This window comes from Trichosurus vulpecula, chromosome 7 (genome assembly GCF_011100635.1).
Source record: "Trichosurus vulpecula isolate mTriVul1 chromosome 7, mTriVul1.pri, whole genome shotgun sequence".
NCBI classification, from domain to species: domain Eukaryota; kingdom Metazoa; phylum Chordata; class Mammalia; order Diprotodontia; family Phalangeridae; genus Trichosurus; species Trichosurus vulpecula.
The window spans coordinates 155,913,465-155,931,533 of NC_050579.1; the positions used below are offsets into that span (position 1 = coordinate 155,913,465).

Genomic DNA, 18,069 nt, shown 5'->3' on the forward strand with positions numbered 1-18,069 from the left:
GGCCCTAAGTCCTGTTCTGCCCACACTGTGCTGTACTCTGCTCCCAGCGCTTGTGATAGACCCTTCCCAGCTGTCTTGGATTGGAAACTTGTTTCCTTCTATTATTTCGTGGGTTTTGCAGCTCTAGAATTTGTTCAGAGCCATTTTTTTATACATGTTTGGAGGGATTTGGGGGAGAGCTTAAGTGAGTCCCTGTCTTCCAGCCACCATCTCGGGTCCCATGCTGCATGTTCCTAACATGGGTTTGGGTCTGAGCAACAACAGATCTTTGGACTTGCCTTTTGAAGATTTTGGTAGAAAACTGCCTGACCCAGCTATTTCTAGCCCTGGTAATTCCTGTGTAGGAGAACTTCCTTTCTCATTCCCCTTCCATCCCACCCCATCCCCCTACCTTTGGGCTGAAATCTCTGCCAATAGATCTAGAAAATCTGTCAGATTGAATCTTGATCAGGAATTAAAAAAAATTATGGTGAGTCATTTTTCCAGCCTGGGTTAGCATAGGGAGACAGATATTTGGGATGAGATTCAGACTAGACTGGAGCCTTGAACCTAGACCCCACTCCACTCCTGGTATCTGAGCCATACCTTGCTTTTGAACTTGCTCCTTTCTGGGTACACAGCCCTAAGGCCCACATGGCAATGCCATGCCTCGGTCTGCCCTGAAACTGGGTAGTAAGTGATACAACTACCAGTTGGTACCTGTTCCTATAGCGTACTGAAATTTTACTTCTTCTATTCTGGGTCTGGGACCTCATGTTGGCCCGGTGCACAGCTTTTCCCTCTACTGAAATGTTCTCTTGAGCTGTCACTGACAGTATCTCATCCCCATTGTCTACAGGCCTCTCTGTCTGCCTCCCTATTCTAACCTGGGCTGGAAAAAATGACTTGTGATTTTTTTCTTGGAATTCTTGGTCAGGATTCAGTCTGGTATGTTTTCTACATCTGTTTAGAGGAATTTTTTGTTTTGGTTTGGTTTTGGGTGGGGGAGTTCACTGTATTTCTTCCTATTAACTTCCCTGTCTTGGATCCAAGGCTAATCATTTCTATCTCCAACATGTCCCTTTCTATTCTTGTCCAGGCCTTCATTTTAATATACTGTAGTCCCTGTAGTAACCTAACCAGTCTTCCTGACCTCGCTTTTTCACTCTTCAGCCTACCTGTTGTACTTGTAGCTTCCTAATCTTCCCTGAGAATAAACTTGGTCATCTTACTTACTTGCTTAAAATTTTTTCTGGCTTATTTATTTCCTACTGAGTCAAATTTAGATTCCATCACACAACATTTAAGACCTTTTATAATATTAGGCCCCCATAGCTCAATATTCTTATTGACTGTTATTTCCTGCTTTATACTTTATCATTCAGCCAAACAACTGTCCCCTGAACATTCTGTGCTTCTTTCTGTGACTTGGCTCATATTGTTACCTGTCCATCGAATATTCCACCTCAGCTTTGCCTCTTGAAATTGCTACCCTTCTTTTAAAGTCTATTTTTAATATTTGACTTAAATGCTTCTTCCATAAAGTTCTCTTTGTTGATCCTTCAAACTGGTACTCTTGTTCTTCCTCACAAAGTAGTTTTTGTACCTCTTTAATGCACTAGATGCAAACTAGTGTGTAATTAGACAGCTGGCCTTGAAGCTAGGAAGATGTGGGTTAGTCTTACCTTTGACATATGCTGGCAGTGTGACTTCAGGCAAGTCATTTAATCTGTGTGCTCTAGGTCACTCTAGGCTATAAATTGAAGAGGAAATGCTGATCTGAATTTGTAGAGGGAATTTTTTTCACCAGGGAAATTTCTATTCCAGTGAAATTTCAGGTCCACTACCTATTCTAATGAATTAACAATGTGTTTTGTATTACAGTTACCTTGTATGAGCTACCATTCCACTAGACTTGTAACTTCATGAGGACAGGGATCCTGTACCTAATTTTGTGTCTTGTCTTGTGCTTAGCTTAGTGCTGTGCATACATAATAGATGCTTAGTAAATGTTGGTTGAATTATTGAAGATAGAAACTGAGTCCTTTTTTTCATGCTGTATTCCTCAAGTTATCAAATTCCTCTGACAGTCTAGATTTAGAATCCAAAAGGCATTAATATGTGATAATTTTATTCTTTCACTTGTTGTAAAAAAAAGAATCTTATGGTTTCCATAGCAACTATTACTCCTCCAGATTGTATCTTCCTTACAGCATTAAAAATAAACCTATACAGTTTTTGAGCTTATGTAGTATTTCATGTGAAGGGGGAGATTAAAATATTTCTGTTTAAATTATTGTGATTACATATGAAAATTTTGTCTGGATTCTGACATATAACATTTTAATCTTAGTATTTATTAAACAAAATTGCAGTACCAGGCACTTGATACTTAAAAACATTCATTGCTTTCATGGAATTTACTTGAAAATATCAAATCAGAACATGGAGGATATGCTGGTGCACTAACCCATATATTAATGTGGGACAAAGGTGCATTTGGAGTTTGGTTATTTGGATATTTAGTTACTTGCTACTTATTTTCTATTTTTGCTTCTGTAACATCTGAACAGAAGTTGAATGGTTATATATTAAGTGGAAAGAATGGCACTGGATGTTTTTTTTTTCTTGCAGTATATTAGCTCCCAATTCATGTGTTAAAAAAATTTGTTGATGCTAATTTGAAAGTAAGGTCTACTTTAGAATTAGAATATTTTGAGTTTTCCCACTATTTTTTCTAGTGGTTCCAATTTGTTTATTTGCCAAAATTCAGCTTATTGCCTCAGTCTTTTATAGAAGAATTTGAAAAATGTATTCTTTTTTCAATGTTGGAAGTATATATAACTTAAGTATCCTATAGCCTAAATTTTGACATAATCTAAACATTTGTACATATGAAAATATTTTTAAAATAACTCAACTTTAAAAAAGACTTTTTGATTTCTTGTATCAAATAGTAAGAATAGAACAGAAAAATGAGGGATAGCTGCATACTGTTTTTCAAAGCTACCCAGATATATTTGTGGGACTAGGTGAATATCTGAGATCAGAATAGTTTTGTGTTTGGCAGTTTCCATGGCATCTGGGACTACAAAGCCATGATATCCCACAAATGCTTTAGGAGCTGTTGGTCCTTGTAGTGTCCTTGATGTGTGATACCAGTTGCTCTTTTTGTGTTCTATCTCCTGAGGGTTGGGATTTTTTCCTGTAGCCTTCTCCCACTTTTTTGTTTCTTCAAGTGGTAGAATTTGTTGTAAGGTCCACTTGTAACTTTTACTAAGGAAGTAGTAAGCAGTGATAATTGAGTATAAAACAAAATTCTGGTAACAGCAGTAGCATCTGTTGGATGTTTTAGGCCTTGTTTCTTGTGCCATACAAAAATGCTTAGACAAGTTAATGAGCAAATGTTCCCCTCTCTAGTTCTTGATTCTTGTGAATATTTCCAACATTGCCACCTTGCACTACTTTAAGACATAAGACCGCCAATAATTTGGTTTTTTTGTGAATTGTTCCATTAGAATGTATACTTTTGATTTTGAGTGAGCAGTGATATTTTCCTGTAATATACTTTAGTTTATATTCTTAAAAACTCATAACTTGTATAAAGTAACATTTTTGCGTCTGTGTTCTGATTAGTGTCTTAATGTTTTAATCAGAATTTTATGTCAGTAGTTTTTCTTTTAAGTTGATATGAATTTCTTCTTGAAAGTTCACCTTTCTGTAGTTGAGATGCCAATGCCAAAAATATTTATTGAAGCATTACAAGGATTTTGAAAAGGTTTTCTTATCATTGAGAATCCTTTTTCATTTCATGATTCATTTTAGGGAGATTACTGTATCTGGATTTATAATTTTTAAACCTGAAGATAACTTGTAGAAAAATAAAATGATGATTTTTTGTTTATGTGCAGAAAAGATGAAAAGGAATATGCATTGAAGCAAATTGAAGGCACAGGAATATCCATGTCGGCTTGTAGAGAGATTGCAGTAAGTGGATATAAACACAGTTCTTTATTTTATCATGTTAGTTATTTTAGATGGTATTAATATTAGAAACTATTTTTATGAATACGTGTTAATTTCATAAGTATTCAGTGATTCTTCAGTTAAATATTTGTGAAAGAGGCCACAATCCCTTTTGAATAGTGAATTTGATGGCATAATTGAACAGTAAAACTGTTTGGGTGAAAATATTAATAAGATCACATTGCATATTATTAATAAGAAGTCTCTGAACCTAAGTGATGATTTAATGATTATTTGTTTTTGTATGAGTTTCATTTTCTGTTTCATAGGAGGCTGTTATGAAGGGAAGTAGGGAAGCTTGCAGGGTATTGAGCTAAATACAAACTAAAAAAGGAAGAGTGAAAAGGAGGAAGGTGATAGCATATGTAGCCATTTGAACATACAATATATGGGAAGATTTGAGGAACAGAACAGTATTCCTTTATATTAAAATTGGTTTCTTTTATGGTGACTCACTTTTATTGTGAATATTTTAGTAACTTAATGTTTAAATGAATTATAAATATAATTTAAAAATTGACTGCACCAAAGTTTTCGAAAGTATATGCTGATAAATTCTAAAGAAAAAGAGTGCTATAGAAAGAGAGTTTTTGTTTGTAACCTTTACGGTGGTGGCTGATTCCATGAAAGCAAATCTTTATCACAAATTGCTTACTGGAAAAGTAGAGAAAATGATGGTTGAATGGGGCAGGAGAAATGATATACCATTGGAGTTAAGATGAAAGTTTTCCCATACCCTCTGCTTTTCTCTCAAATCAAGGTACTGATATAGAGCTGTTTTCTTAATTATCCTTCTACACTGAATCATTTTACAAGATTCTCCTGTAAACTTCTAGTTATAGATATACATTAGCTTGAAGACCTGGTCACTTTGCCTTTGCCTCTTGGTTATCAAGATCAAGAAGCAGGAAACAGTGGTATGTGGCAGAAGCTGCATTTATAACTGACGAGATTCTTAAGATTGAAGTAGTAGCTAGAAATTCACTCATAGCTGCTCACTGTATGAATTAATTGTAAAGAGATGTTTTCCTAAAACTGAGCAAACTAGTTTTCAGAGTGAGATGAAACATTTACCTCTGTACATTTTGTTACAATACGAGCAGTAGCAGAGGCATATTCACTATCTCTTCATAATTGATTAAAGAGGCAGGATGAGAGAAGGAGATTAGCATAGGAGAGTCTGAGCTTTTTATAAGAGCATATAAAGAAAGAGAGGGAAAATGGCTGGGTTTCTTCCTAACACTTTGTAGACACTAGCTGAGAGTGCTTCTGTTTGGTTTAAGATTTTGGCAGGAATCTCTTCATTGAAGGTAAGTTGTACTTGAGCAAGCAAGTTAAAGGGTAAAATATTCTGGAAAGGCTCAGAAAAAAGGGCTTTTCATCAGGTATTACCAGGTAGGCAAATAAACATTTAGCTCTTTGATGCTGAGAATTAGCATCTCCATTATAGCAAGTTTAGAAGGCAAGGAGACATTCAATTAATGAATAAACATTTATTTGGTGCCAACTATGTTATATATACTATGTTCATGTTTTTCTTAGGGCAGAGTAACTACTGCATTGGCTTAAAATATGAGTTGACCCCAGTTAGAAGAGAAACTGAAAGGGTTCTACATATGTCTCTCTTCTGTAGGTTATCAGAGAAAATAAGTTCTTGAAATAATGGAAGTACTTTAGAGGGAAAACTAAGAAGAGCAAAGAATCTGAGTAGGCAGAGGGGAATCCTAGCCTGAGTCAGGAGATTGGAATGTGGAAAAGGAAGGTAATACAGAGAAGAAAAGCCATGTTACTATTATAGAGCTATATAATATAGATGAGATACTTCCCTGTGTTTTCTGTGAAAGACACAGCCTTTTAGGTTCCAAGGAATTTTTATGGAGATTGATAGGACCTACTAGTGTAGAGGATATCCAGTATGGTGTTTGGTGACTCTTTGCTGAGGTGGTGGCCATCTATCAGCCTTATAACAAGAGTAAAAAGGAGTGCTCGCTTTCCTGGGCATACATTCAAGATATAAACTTGGCAAAGTTGACCCCTAGTAATGATAAATTATATTGCCTGTAGAGATCTAAAAAGAATTTCTGGGGTTTATGGAGTCCAGAGAAAGGATGAAGACCATAGAGGGAAAGCTGCTCTAATTATCACCACTTCCAGTTGAAGATAGGCACTTTGGAAGAAGACAGCTGTTTGAGCAAATCTTGAGAGTTTGGATTTGGATTTCTGATCCTGGTTTATATGGTGTGAATGCTGAATGGTGAACTCTTGAACAGGGATGGTGTACATTTCCACAATACTAATAAATAATATATTGGCCTGTGAATTTTTGTGAACCTCCTCAAGAGAGCTTTAAATTGAAAATGGAGAGGGAAGGAAAGAATTGCCCATCTATTTTTTCCAAATCAAATACCATAGAGAGTAGCAGGTACTTCATAGGAAGAACATCATTGGAGATGACTAGTGATTTTCAAGGGGATAGTACTCTAGAAGGTAAGCAGTAGAATCTACAGCTTTAGATGTCTTTATGTAAAAGCACAGAATATAGTTGAGAAGGTAAACTGGGAGTCTTACTTCAAGGAGGTAACTCTACTGTACAGTATTCAATGAAGTTTGATCAAAAGTATTAGAGTATGGGCATGGAAGAGTATATGCCTTATTTAACAAAAAGAAACATTGTAGTATTATTGTGTATCGAAAAGTTTTACTTCTGTGAGGCCATGAACTGGCCTGGGAAGGAATTGAGTAACATTAAATGGAAGGACATGTTTGTTGTGGTAGTGTATACTAGTGGTATTAAACAAATAGAAATGGGTGCCACAAAATCATACACAGATTTCTGCCAGCTGCATATTAACTTAGAAAATCACATAATAATGTTATTTTTGTTCAATGCATTTTTTATTTTGTTAAATATTACCTAATTACATTTTAATCTAGTTTGGGCTAGGTGATGTTGAGGTCAGCAAGGGCTGCATGTTTGACACTACATACTACCAAACTAGGATGAGGAAACAGATGAACAAAATAAGAAACAAATCATAAACTTAGCATGGAAGTGCAAATGGCCTTAGTACAGATAGATGACATCAATTACTTGAATATTTGCTGAAATATTGATAAAAGCAGAGCAGATGTTAAGTTCTTGGTTTGTCTTAAAGCTATTTTTTTTTTCAAAAACTGGAGGAAGTGATGACAGAACAGTTATTTTGGATTTGGTTTTGAATAGTGCGAAGTATCTGGTTAATGAAATAGAAATGATGAAAACCTTTGGAAGTAATAGTTACTATATTTTGCGTTCTGTTGTAGATAAGAGGCAGAAGTTGGTCATATTCTGTGCAATTCAGATTTTGGGGTAGTAGATTTCAAAGAGTAAAGAAAGGCTAGGTAGGATCTCAAGGCCTAAAATTCTGTAGGACATGTGACACAAGAGAATATAATCATCAGTCCTCTATCCTTTGTTCTTACATTAACCTCCTTTGCACTACTCCTGTAATACTACCTAACTTCTTTTTTAATGGAGATTTTTTAAAAAAGGAAGAAAAAGTAGTTTAATGAAATTAACGAACAATCATCATGTCTGATAGCATGTACAGTGTTCTACACTCATAGATTGCCTCTCTAAAGAGAGGAGGGAGGTTTATTAACTCTTCTTTGAGGCCAAGTTTAGTTGTTTTAGTTACAGTGTTCAGTTGTGGTCAGACACATGACTCCCAGATTTATCTAAACAGTGCCATTCTCTCTCCTGAGCTCTAGTTTTACATTCTACTGCCAATTGGATGTTTCAAACCGGACATTTCATAGACATCTCAGATTCAACATGGCCAAAACAATTCATTATCGTTTCCCTCAAATTTACCCCTCTTCAAAACTTTTCTGCTCCTAGTAATCATACTCCTTTAATTACCCAGGTTTTGTAACCTCAGTGTTATCCTTGACTCTCTAGTTCAGCCAGACTGCCCTTTTTTCTGTTACTTATGCATGATACTCCAGCTTGTCTCCATATCTTTCCACTGGTTTTCCCCTATGCCTTTAATGTATGCTCTTTTTCCTTCTGTCCCTTAGAAGTCTTTATTTGTCTTAAAACTCATCTCAAAGACCAATTTCTCTATGGATCCCTGAGATTCCCCCCATCTGCTAGGGTACTCCCCTACCCGCTTCATTGCTTTGTGTTTGTTTTGTGTATGCTTATTTGTGTTCTGGAGTACAGGGTCTTTTTCATTTTTGTATCACTGTTACCAATTCAATGCCTGTCCTGTAGTAAGTGCATAATAATGATTTCTGCCTACCTTTTACATATGCCCAGTTGTGAGCTCTTTGGGTCAAAGAGTATGGCTGTTTTAGTCATGCATATTGCTATCTTTCTGGCACAAACTTCCTTTGAAGGAGGAAAGGGAAGTGTTCTAAAGAGATAGAAATTGATACACATGTTTTTTTAAAAGGCATGTATAGCTTTCCAGTCAAGATGGCTTTATGAGAAGTTCCAAGGAAGCAGCTACCACCACAATTTCCCCAACAAACAATGGAAGTTTCAAAGAGAAGAAAAACTGAGTAAAAATCACAACAAATACAAATGACCAAAAACAGAAAATGAGCAAGGTGAAGAAATATGTTGAAACAATTGGAAAAAAATATGAAGCAATTGAAAGACTTAACTACCAGAATAATATAGGTGGAGAAAGAAACAGGAGTTGTTATCTGGAAAGACCTCTTCAGATAGATAAACAACACATTTGAAGAAGTTAGATAATGGTGAATACCAGCAAGAAAATCACAAGAACAAACAGAAGAAGAGCTTAACAAAATAAAAAAAATCACTGATAGAAGTGAAGCTAGAATTGAAAAATACCATAAAAGGTTTTAAGGCAATAATTTTGGCATGATTTTTGTGTTCTTCAGGTAACAAGGATGTATGCTAACAATCAAAGAAGTATGCTAAATTTGTAACGAATGAGGAATGACAGATTGTAATGGCAAGCAAAGTGGGCCTTTCCCTGTTTTTCCTTTTGAAGTGCTTCTCCGCACTAAGGCAATCAAGTGCCTTTGATTGAATCAAGAGTCTTTGATGACCTGCCTAAGTCACATGAATTTGAGTCACATGGCTGTGACGCCCTCTGATGCTGAAGAAGAGAGTATGTATGTATGTATGTGTGTATTTATATATATATATATACACACACACTCAGAGGTTAGCATTTTGCTTTGGGGGCTCATTCATTGGAAGAGTGTTCCTGTGATTTTTCCAAATGAGACTCTGGGAAGCTGTTAAGGAGTGCCCCCCCCCCCCCGCCCCCCTTTAAAAACCTAGATGTTGGTGCTTCTCTTTCTGGTAACTGTATGTATTGCTATGGACAGACAGAAGCCCTGTTTGCTGATTTGTGTTATTTGCTCTGTATATATAATTTCTTTTTTTATATTCTCTGAAGTTCAGGGTGCTGACTTTTTCCCCTGAACTAAGTGAATGACATATGTATGTTTAATTAAAGTGTGATTGTAAAGTTGCTTTCCTTAGAAGAGCAGATGAAAGAACCTCTGCTAGTAGCTCTCCTGTGTGCTGGTGGTGTTGGTCTTATAACTCCAGAGCAGCTGTTAGTAGCATTGTTGTTACACAGATGGATAGCCTAAGTGTTATACTTGAGCCATGGAAAAGACCTGCACAGAATGAGAAGGCATGAGTGGGTTGCTGTCTGCACCTGTTTGGTGGTAATAGCTGAGTTAAGTTATCAGATCCTTTGATGTATGAAAAATATAATAGAAAATGTTCTTTCCTCCCCAAATCAAAAGCAATGACCAATAGACTTAATGCTGTGAAAAGCAGAATTGCAATGCATAAAGTGGAAAAAAAACAAGCTTAGAAAATAACTTGAAAGAATTGAAAAAAAAATAAAGATCAAATGCTGAACTTGGAAGATGTTGATCAAGATGCAGCAACTCCAGAACTATTGATGTTGTAGGACGTTTAGAAAGACAAAAAAATCTTGACTTCATATACTAGAAAATCATTCAGTACAATCTTCCAGAATTATTTAAAACCAGTTATGGCATTTTTTAAAACAAAAACTCTGAAGGGAGAACTCAAGGATTCAACTCAAGTGGACATATCCTAGTTAAACTTCAATTTCGAACAAGGGAAAAATCCCACAAGCATAGGAATACCAAAATTACCATGCTGAAAGGCATGGTCAGTCAAAATCACAGCAGTTTTCTCAAGGAAGACAAGAGTTAATTAGAGAAATTGGATTCCAATGTAAATAAAAGAAGCCTGGGCTGTGAACCCAGTTATCTATCCATCAAAACCTATTAAAATATATGAAGCATTTGGACTTTGAAAAGTTTGTGGAGAGATGCGTTTTGTAGGGAATCTTTGAATGATAACAAAGCTTCCTGTCTATAAAAAGAAGTCTCTAAAGCAATTAAAGTCACTTCTAGAATTAAATGAATTGCTAAGTGAGTCTGGTATTAAATAAACCATTAAATATCCCTGTATTTAAAGGAGATGCTCATTTCAGAACATCTTCTCACATCTCCCATGGCTGTTCTATTCCAGGACTTTTCTTCCATGCCCCTTCCCTATGGTATTTTCCTTACGTAGTCTCTCATCCCTGCAGCCTTCTTTATGTGTTGTATTCCCCCATTAGATTGTAAACTCCTTGAAGGCACTATGTTTCTGTCCCCGATGCCTACCACAAAGTCTGGCACATAAGAAGTGCTTAATAAATAGGTATTGACTGACTAATGTCTCAGAAGCATGTTCCACATAAATATAAAGAGAAAAGAGAATAGGACCAGAGCTATCCTAAAGTAGAGGACCTGTTTTTAAGGTGTAGTAACAGTAATAAGGATAAGAAGTAATAAGGATAAGAACATAATTTAGTCAATACCATGAATGAAGCAAATATTGGTTTGATCCTTAAACTGGTTAAGAAAAAGTCTGAGAACATTTTAGATCAATATAACTAATTAATATCAACACAAACACAATTAATATTCCCAAAAGACTGTTATGATCATAACATTAGATGCAGACACAGCCTTCAGTAAAATGTCATTTATTTGTGTTAGAGAATTTTAAGTCTAAGCTTTGCGTAGCATGATAAACTATATATTCAAAATCGTCAGCTAATAATTTATAAAAATGGAGAAACATTAGAAGCACATCCACCAAAAACAGGGCTGTCTACTTTTCAGTAGCCTTATTTGACGTAAATTTAGAATTTTTAGAAATAGTAATAAAGCATTATAAAAAGAAAGTGAATAAGCATCAGGAATGGAGGACTTAAAATCTTTCTTTGCAGAAGACATAATGCATACCTAAAAAATCCAAGGCTGTTAGCAAAAAAATAAATTTTACAGTAATACCTTTTCAACAGTAAGGTTTTAGATCCTGCTACTATAACAAAGTAATGAGATGTAAGATAAACTCATAAAAGTGTCATCTGCATTTCCTAAGTGCCACCAATAAAAATATAGATAATTGATAATTGCCCTTAATAATAAACACAAAATGTATCAAAGATTTGTGTTAACTTATCGGAACATTGGAAAAACCTATATACAATTTGAAAGACAATTTGAAAATCATTTTGCCAAAAGTCTTGAGAATGGATCAAATGAAGAAAATCTTCCAATTATGGTTGAGTAGAGCAAATAGAAGCAAAATATACTTTATGACATCCCAAACTAATTTACTTAATGTAATATTAATCGAGATATAAATATAACTATCATTTTTCTAAATAACATGATTCACATGGAAAGGTTAAGAATATAGAAATCTTTGCAAAAGAGCATTTGTGAAGAGAGGCTTTGCTGTAGTAGATTTCAAAATGAACTAAAAAGTAGTAGTCTCCAGACATTTTTGATCATATACCCTTACCAGTAAAATTATGGATTTGTACCCTAACCCAAACCGTATATACAAATGCTCATGTAGTAATAATTATGTGTATTGTAAAATTCACAGTAAAAACAGTTATTTAAAGAGGAGATAAATGTGGAGTGATGTAATTACACAATGTTCAGTTGCAGTCAAACAGATGATCTCCAGATTTATCTAAACAGCTCCATTCTTCTCTTGAGTTCTAGAATGACTTGAGTTTGAATCATATCTCTGACCTTGGCTGCATAATCCTGGGCAACTTAACCCCTCTGCCATATTTTTTTTTTTTGGTAAAATATAGATAGTAATAGGGCCTAGATTTTTTTTTTGTAAATAAAATGAGATAATATATTAAGCTGCTTCATAAATTTTAGCTGTTCTTAGCTGTTATATGGCAGTCAGAAAAGGTAATTCTACCTTAGCTTTAGGGGGATAGCATCCAAAATGAGGAAGGTAGTAGTCCCACTACTGATTGCCCTGATTGATCATAACTGATTCCACTTATTTCAGTGACTCAGTTCTAAGTGCCATGTTTTAGAAAAGGCTTGGACAAACTGGAGTGCATCCAGAGAAGGATAGTCAGGATAGTTTGGGGTATAGAGGCCGTGCCTTCTAAGCACCAGTTGAAGGAACTGAGGATGTTTAGCTTGGAGAAGAGTACACTTAAGTGGACATGATAGGTGGTCTTCAATCGGCTGCCATGTGAAAGAAGGCTTGACCTCAGCAAGCTCAACTAGTAGGAGTGGGTAGAAGAAGTTGGTGAGAGGTAAAGTTTGAGTTAGCAGAAGAAAAACCTTTCTAATAAGCAGAGATATTCAAAAGAGTTCAGTGGGCTGCCTCAGGAGGTAATGGTTTCCCCATCACTGAAGATTTTCACCTGGAGCTTGATAGACTCCTTGGGAATTTTGTAAGGAGATTCCTGTTCAGGCACAAATTAAGCTAGGTGAGTTTTTTTTGGTCTCTTTCAACTTTGAGATTCTGTAATTATCTTTAACTATTGCTTAGCTATGGGTAAGTTAGTAGAAGTCACTGAGGCTCAAATTTTTCATCTGGAAAGCAGCAATATTTTTCCTTGTTTACCTCCTGGGTTTTAATGAGGACCAAATGAGATAAATTATGAAGTACTATGTCATTGTAAGATCGCTGCTCTTAACATTAAAAAAAATTTAAAATCCTGTTAATAAAACAATTCCTATAATGTTATTCTTTGAGTGGTACAAAGCAAAAAGTGTGGAGTGCCGGAGTTTATACAGTAACTGTTTAGGCCAGCATGCTTCCATAATGGTGTTTCTTCATTTGGTATTGGGAAAGCTTGTGATCACGTGCCTTTAATTATTAACTTCTGCTATCCCTGTATATTGCTCATTTTGTAATTTTTGAAGGGGAAGGAAAGTTACCCATGACACGCTAGTTACTGTGATGCCTTGGTATATAGCTGTTTAAACCAGTAGAATGCTTCTGACATTTTTCCTGTCAACTAGAGAAAAACATTGGTTTTTTGTGTGTCTTGCAAAATGGAAATGATACAGTAGAGAAGGAATGATGTCTGTGTATACTCATTGGAAGGGAACTTTAAAATTTTATGTAAACAAGTCATATATTTTAGTATTTTCTAGTTGCATAGCCTAATTTTATCTATCATACTAAAATGAAATTTCATGTGTTATATTTTAGCACGTCAGAGAATATGCGTTTAGGCATAAAATCCTACAGCAATGCATGAAATCACTTTATACATGTTTTTTCTTATTGCTTTCATGTTATGCCCCAGGTCGTGAGTTTATTTCCTTCAAGCAGGTGGCTAACCTTAACCAAGCATAGATTAACACACTGTCTTAGCAATACCTGTACTTTTCCTAATACTTAAGAAAAACCTTGATCTCATTTTTCTAAGTACTACAATTGATGATACAGTTCCATGCCTTAGTAAATTGTTTTGTGAATTGGTTTGGTTAAAAATTTTATCACCTGATGGCCAGATTTCTCATAATGAGTATATCTAATCTTAGTCAAGTTGGTCCTTGTATAGAATAATAAATGTAGCAGTTACTACAAGTATGTACAATTGTGCAGTTACATAGTGCCAGGCCCTGAGCTAATCACTTTGCAATTCTTATCTCATTTAATCCTCACAACAATCCTGAAAGGTTGGTGCTGTTTTTATCATCTCTATTTTACAGATGAAGAAAACTGAGGCAAACAGAGGTCATGACTTGCCCAAGATTATATAGCCAGTAAGTGTGTGAGGCTCTCTTTGAACTTAGGTTTTCCTGACTCTCAATGTGGCTCTCAATCTACTGCATCACTTAGGCCCTCAATCCTTTGCAGGACTTTTTTTCCCAAGGTCTTTCTAGCTTGAGCATGCTAACCAATGAAGCATTTGAAAATGAAGGGTTCCTTGTCTACTACAGTGTCATTGGACGTAGCCTTCAGTTAGTGCTTATTAATATTTATTGCATCAGTGCAAGCACTTTTTTATTTTGGATATTATGGAATTTGTTACTCGAGAAAACAAATCACTCTTTAGGAGGTATGGCAATTTTTTTTCTTGAAGTCTTTTGACAGATTTAATGTATTTCTTTTTCAATAATATTCCACCATGGTCTTTCAGCAAATTTATTTTCTGATAAAAGTTTTCCATGAAGTTTAAGAATATAATATTGAATTGTAAATCCTTATCAACATACTGTTATTTGATTGTGTCATTTAATGAAATGGTGTGAATAAGTTTAATCAGAAAGTAGTTTTTCTTCTGTTTATATCCATTGTTGTCTTTTTTTCTCCCTAGGTTAATACAAAAATGTAATTTTTAAAACCTGAAAATCCAAATAGATAATCACCCTTTAAAACTGTTATTATTTTTTGTGTTGTATTGTTGCAGTTTTTTCCTTCATGGTAAGAACTTGGTAAGATAAATGTCTTTTTTGACTCTCTTCACTCAAACCGAAGCAGATAATTAGAGGGCAGTACAAAACCTGTGTCTTGGCAGTGCCGCACACTGTATATAGCTTTTCTGCTTAATGTAATTACCTTAGTCAAACGGGCAGAAGGACAGCTAAAGTAGATATCATATAGAGTTTGCCGGTTTGTATTACAAGAAATTTGTCTAACTGGATTATTATTTAAAAATAGGTAATTTATTATAATCTCACTTGAAACAATAACAAAACCAATGAAGCTTACAGTATCACTTTGTGTACCTACTCTACTAGTGCTGATTATGAACCTTTCTCTTCTTAGGTGATTTATGTCAGTGCCCATCCACCAGTCTTTAATAACATATCTTCCCAGTGGTTATGGATGCTTTCATCTTGACTGTGAATGTTTTGTGAATACCAGAGGAAAGCTAAGGCTGGCTACCCTTCCTCTCATTACATGACTAGCTTTCTTTCTTTTTCATTCATATATTCTCTATGTCTTTTATGCTATATCCTGTGCAGACATCATTTTTAATAATGTGCCTTCAAACACCTGCTATATGACTTTCTAGTACCATTTCAGCCAGCTGCAATTTTAATTCTTTTGAGATGTGATGTTTAAGGGCTTGTATTCATATAGCAATGCTAGGAGAATATTTGTGTTAAAAAATAATGGTTTTTTGTGTTTGTGAACATCTTAGCATTTCTTAAGTGGGATCTTAACCTGTTCTCTCATTCTGTAAACTCATGTTTACAATAATGTAAATTTTTGACAACTGACCTTCAAAACATATGTACATATGTAAAATAAATTATTTACTTCTTCTAGCTAGAGTTGCATCCATTTATGTGATTTTTTGACCTTTATGTATATATTTTCCTTTTAAATAGTGATATAATCAGGGCGTATATTGAATTTTTTGGTACTACTTTCATCACATATATGTATTCTTTCATATTCTTGATATTATTCTTCTGAAATGTGTTCTGTGACATCATTTATATTTATCCTCTCCTGTTGTTTCTTATTTAGGTTGCTTATATATCTTAAAAATTATACTATTGCTACAAATATTTTTGCTCATATAGTTCTTTTTGTTAATGTACTTGGGGGTATATTCAAAATAATAGGAGTACTGAGTCAAATCACGTGGTTGTTGAAATTGATGATGACAATAATGATGATGTAATTCTTGATTAGTCTCCAGTCTACCAATTTGTAATTTTGCTAGCTCATCATAACTAACTCTTCCAATATCTAGCATTGTTTGCAGATTACTTTATATATAACCTCCTTTGAGTCTCACCCTAGCCCTATGAGTTATTTATTCCAATTTGCTGTTAAAGAGATGAAGACATTGAATTAAGTAATTTATTTGCATGTGGTCACAATGCTACTAAGTAGTAGAGGAAAGCTGTGAACCCAGGTTCTCCTGAAGACAAATTCAGCATTCTGTGCCCTAAATAATATAAGGTTATTCATCTTAGCATTTCTGCCTCATTCATACCAGAACTTCAGATCTCCCCTTTTCTTCTCAAGCCTTCTATACCTCCTTCCCACCTCCAACTTTGGATTTGACTTTACTGGAAAAATTGAAACCGTTCAATATGAGTTCCTTCTTTTGTTCTCATTTTCTGAAATCCTCTTGACATTATCTTCTACTCTTTCTTCCTTTCTCCATAGTCTGACAAAGGAATGCCCTTTCTTCTTGCCAAGGCCACCCTGTCTACATGTGTACTTGATCCTGTCCCTTCCTGTCTCCTGTAGGAGACACAAAACCATCACCATGATACTCCTGTGTGTTGCCCAGGCCAAACTAGATTAAAATGTAGTTGGGAAATACTTAACAAAATAGATGAAAATATAGTAAAATATAGATAATGTTAATATGTCATTTACCAAATCAATATGCTCTCATAGGGATCTTGATGTATGGTTTAGTGGCCTCCATTTTTATTTGAGTTCAACTGTCCTAAACCACTGTCCTAAAACTCTCTCACTTTATTTAAGAAGTCATAATTGGGAAACATTTTTATTTAGTTTTAGGGATGAAAGCAAGAAAAACAAAATTAACAGCTACAGAAAATACATGCCTAATGACATGGGCAAAACACTCAGGGAGTTTGGGAAAAATACCAGGAGAATGGCCTGTAAGAGATGAATTATTGCCCATGAACTTGGAAACATTCTTGTTTGATCAGAAAGGCCGTGGAGTTTTCTGGTTAAAATATGGTTCGGTATATTAAACTACTCTTCACTTTATCCTGACTAGCATAATTGTTTATTTTTGGGAATTGTTTGGGATTTCAGCATAAAGTAGGTATAACTGACTGTTACCCAACATTGTTCTCACTTCTTGCACTGAAGTTTGATTCTGAAATTGGGGAATTAGTATTTTTTCTTTTTGAAATTCAGAAACTGCTGAGGAAAAAAAATAATTATCTTTTGATCAACCGCAAGTGAAAAGAGTAAATGAACTCTTGGTTCACTAGAGTACTTAAATTACTGTTCCTATATAGGGAAGTAGCAGTAGGAGTAATATTTAAGAAAAAGTTAATTTTTCTGTGTCTTCCTTCCTTCCTTTTAAAAGATTGCTTTTCAGCTGGAACTGGAGTTAAAAATGATACTACATGTCCAATGATCCAGAATTTCATCAGTATAGCAGTAAAGCAAAATTCATAACCTCAGAGAGGGCGATGGATATGCCTGAGTGGTTTGGAATCACGAAATATAAGGAATTCTCTAGGTAGAAGGCGGAGGAAGTATAACATTTATTTAGACTCCAGAGTATCAAATCCAAGGACCAATGCCCCCAATTTGATATTGTAACAATAATATTCCAAAACCGATAAGTCCACCTCACTGTAGTAACAAGGAAATTATAACAAAGTATTATAGCAAGGAACCAAGGATACTGTAGCTTCCCCTCGATGCTAGGGCCTTCCTATAAAAAGATCGCTGACAAATCCCAACTCTCTGCTCAGCACTCTGAGTTTCTTGATCTCCACCACTCTCTCTTGTTAAGCGCACTCTGCTTCTGAATCCTGCCTCTCTCTGCTCTGCTGCTCCGAGACCTGGGCTCTCTTTTTATACAGTCTTAGCTTTCATCTGATTGACTAGAATTCAGCTCGTATATCATTGGCTGTGGTTTTAGCAACTCGCTTTAGGCCCTGCAGACTTTAGGCCTACTTAAAAACAAAGATATAATCTGGTTTTCCCACCTAGGCCCACCTGAGCCCTATTGAATGGGCGGGGAAGATCTTTGATGAGAT

At 35.2% G+C, this 18,069-nt stretch overlaps 1 protein-coding gene across 4 annotated transcripts in view; it reads left to right on the forward strand.

Annotated features, from left to right (window-relative positions):
- CDK19 (cyclin dependent kinase 19) overlaps positions 1–18,069 on the forward strand; it is a 238,178-nt gene that overhangs the window by 59,853 nt on the left and 160,256 nt on the right. For 3 of the 4 annotated variants that reach the window (XM_036766306.1, XM_036766309.1, XM_036766310.1), the window contains one exon: positions 3,891–3,966. In XM_036766306.1, the coding sequence (XP_036622201.1) occupies positions 3,891–3,966 (76 nt within the window). Of the gene's footprint in view, positions 1–3,890; positions 3,967–18,069 lie in introns of those variants that run through there. The other variant, XM_036766307.1, reaches the window with a different exon arrangement.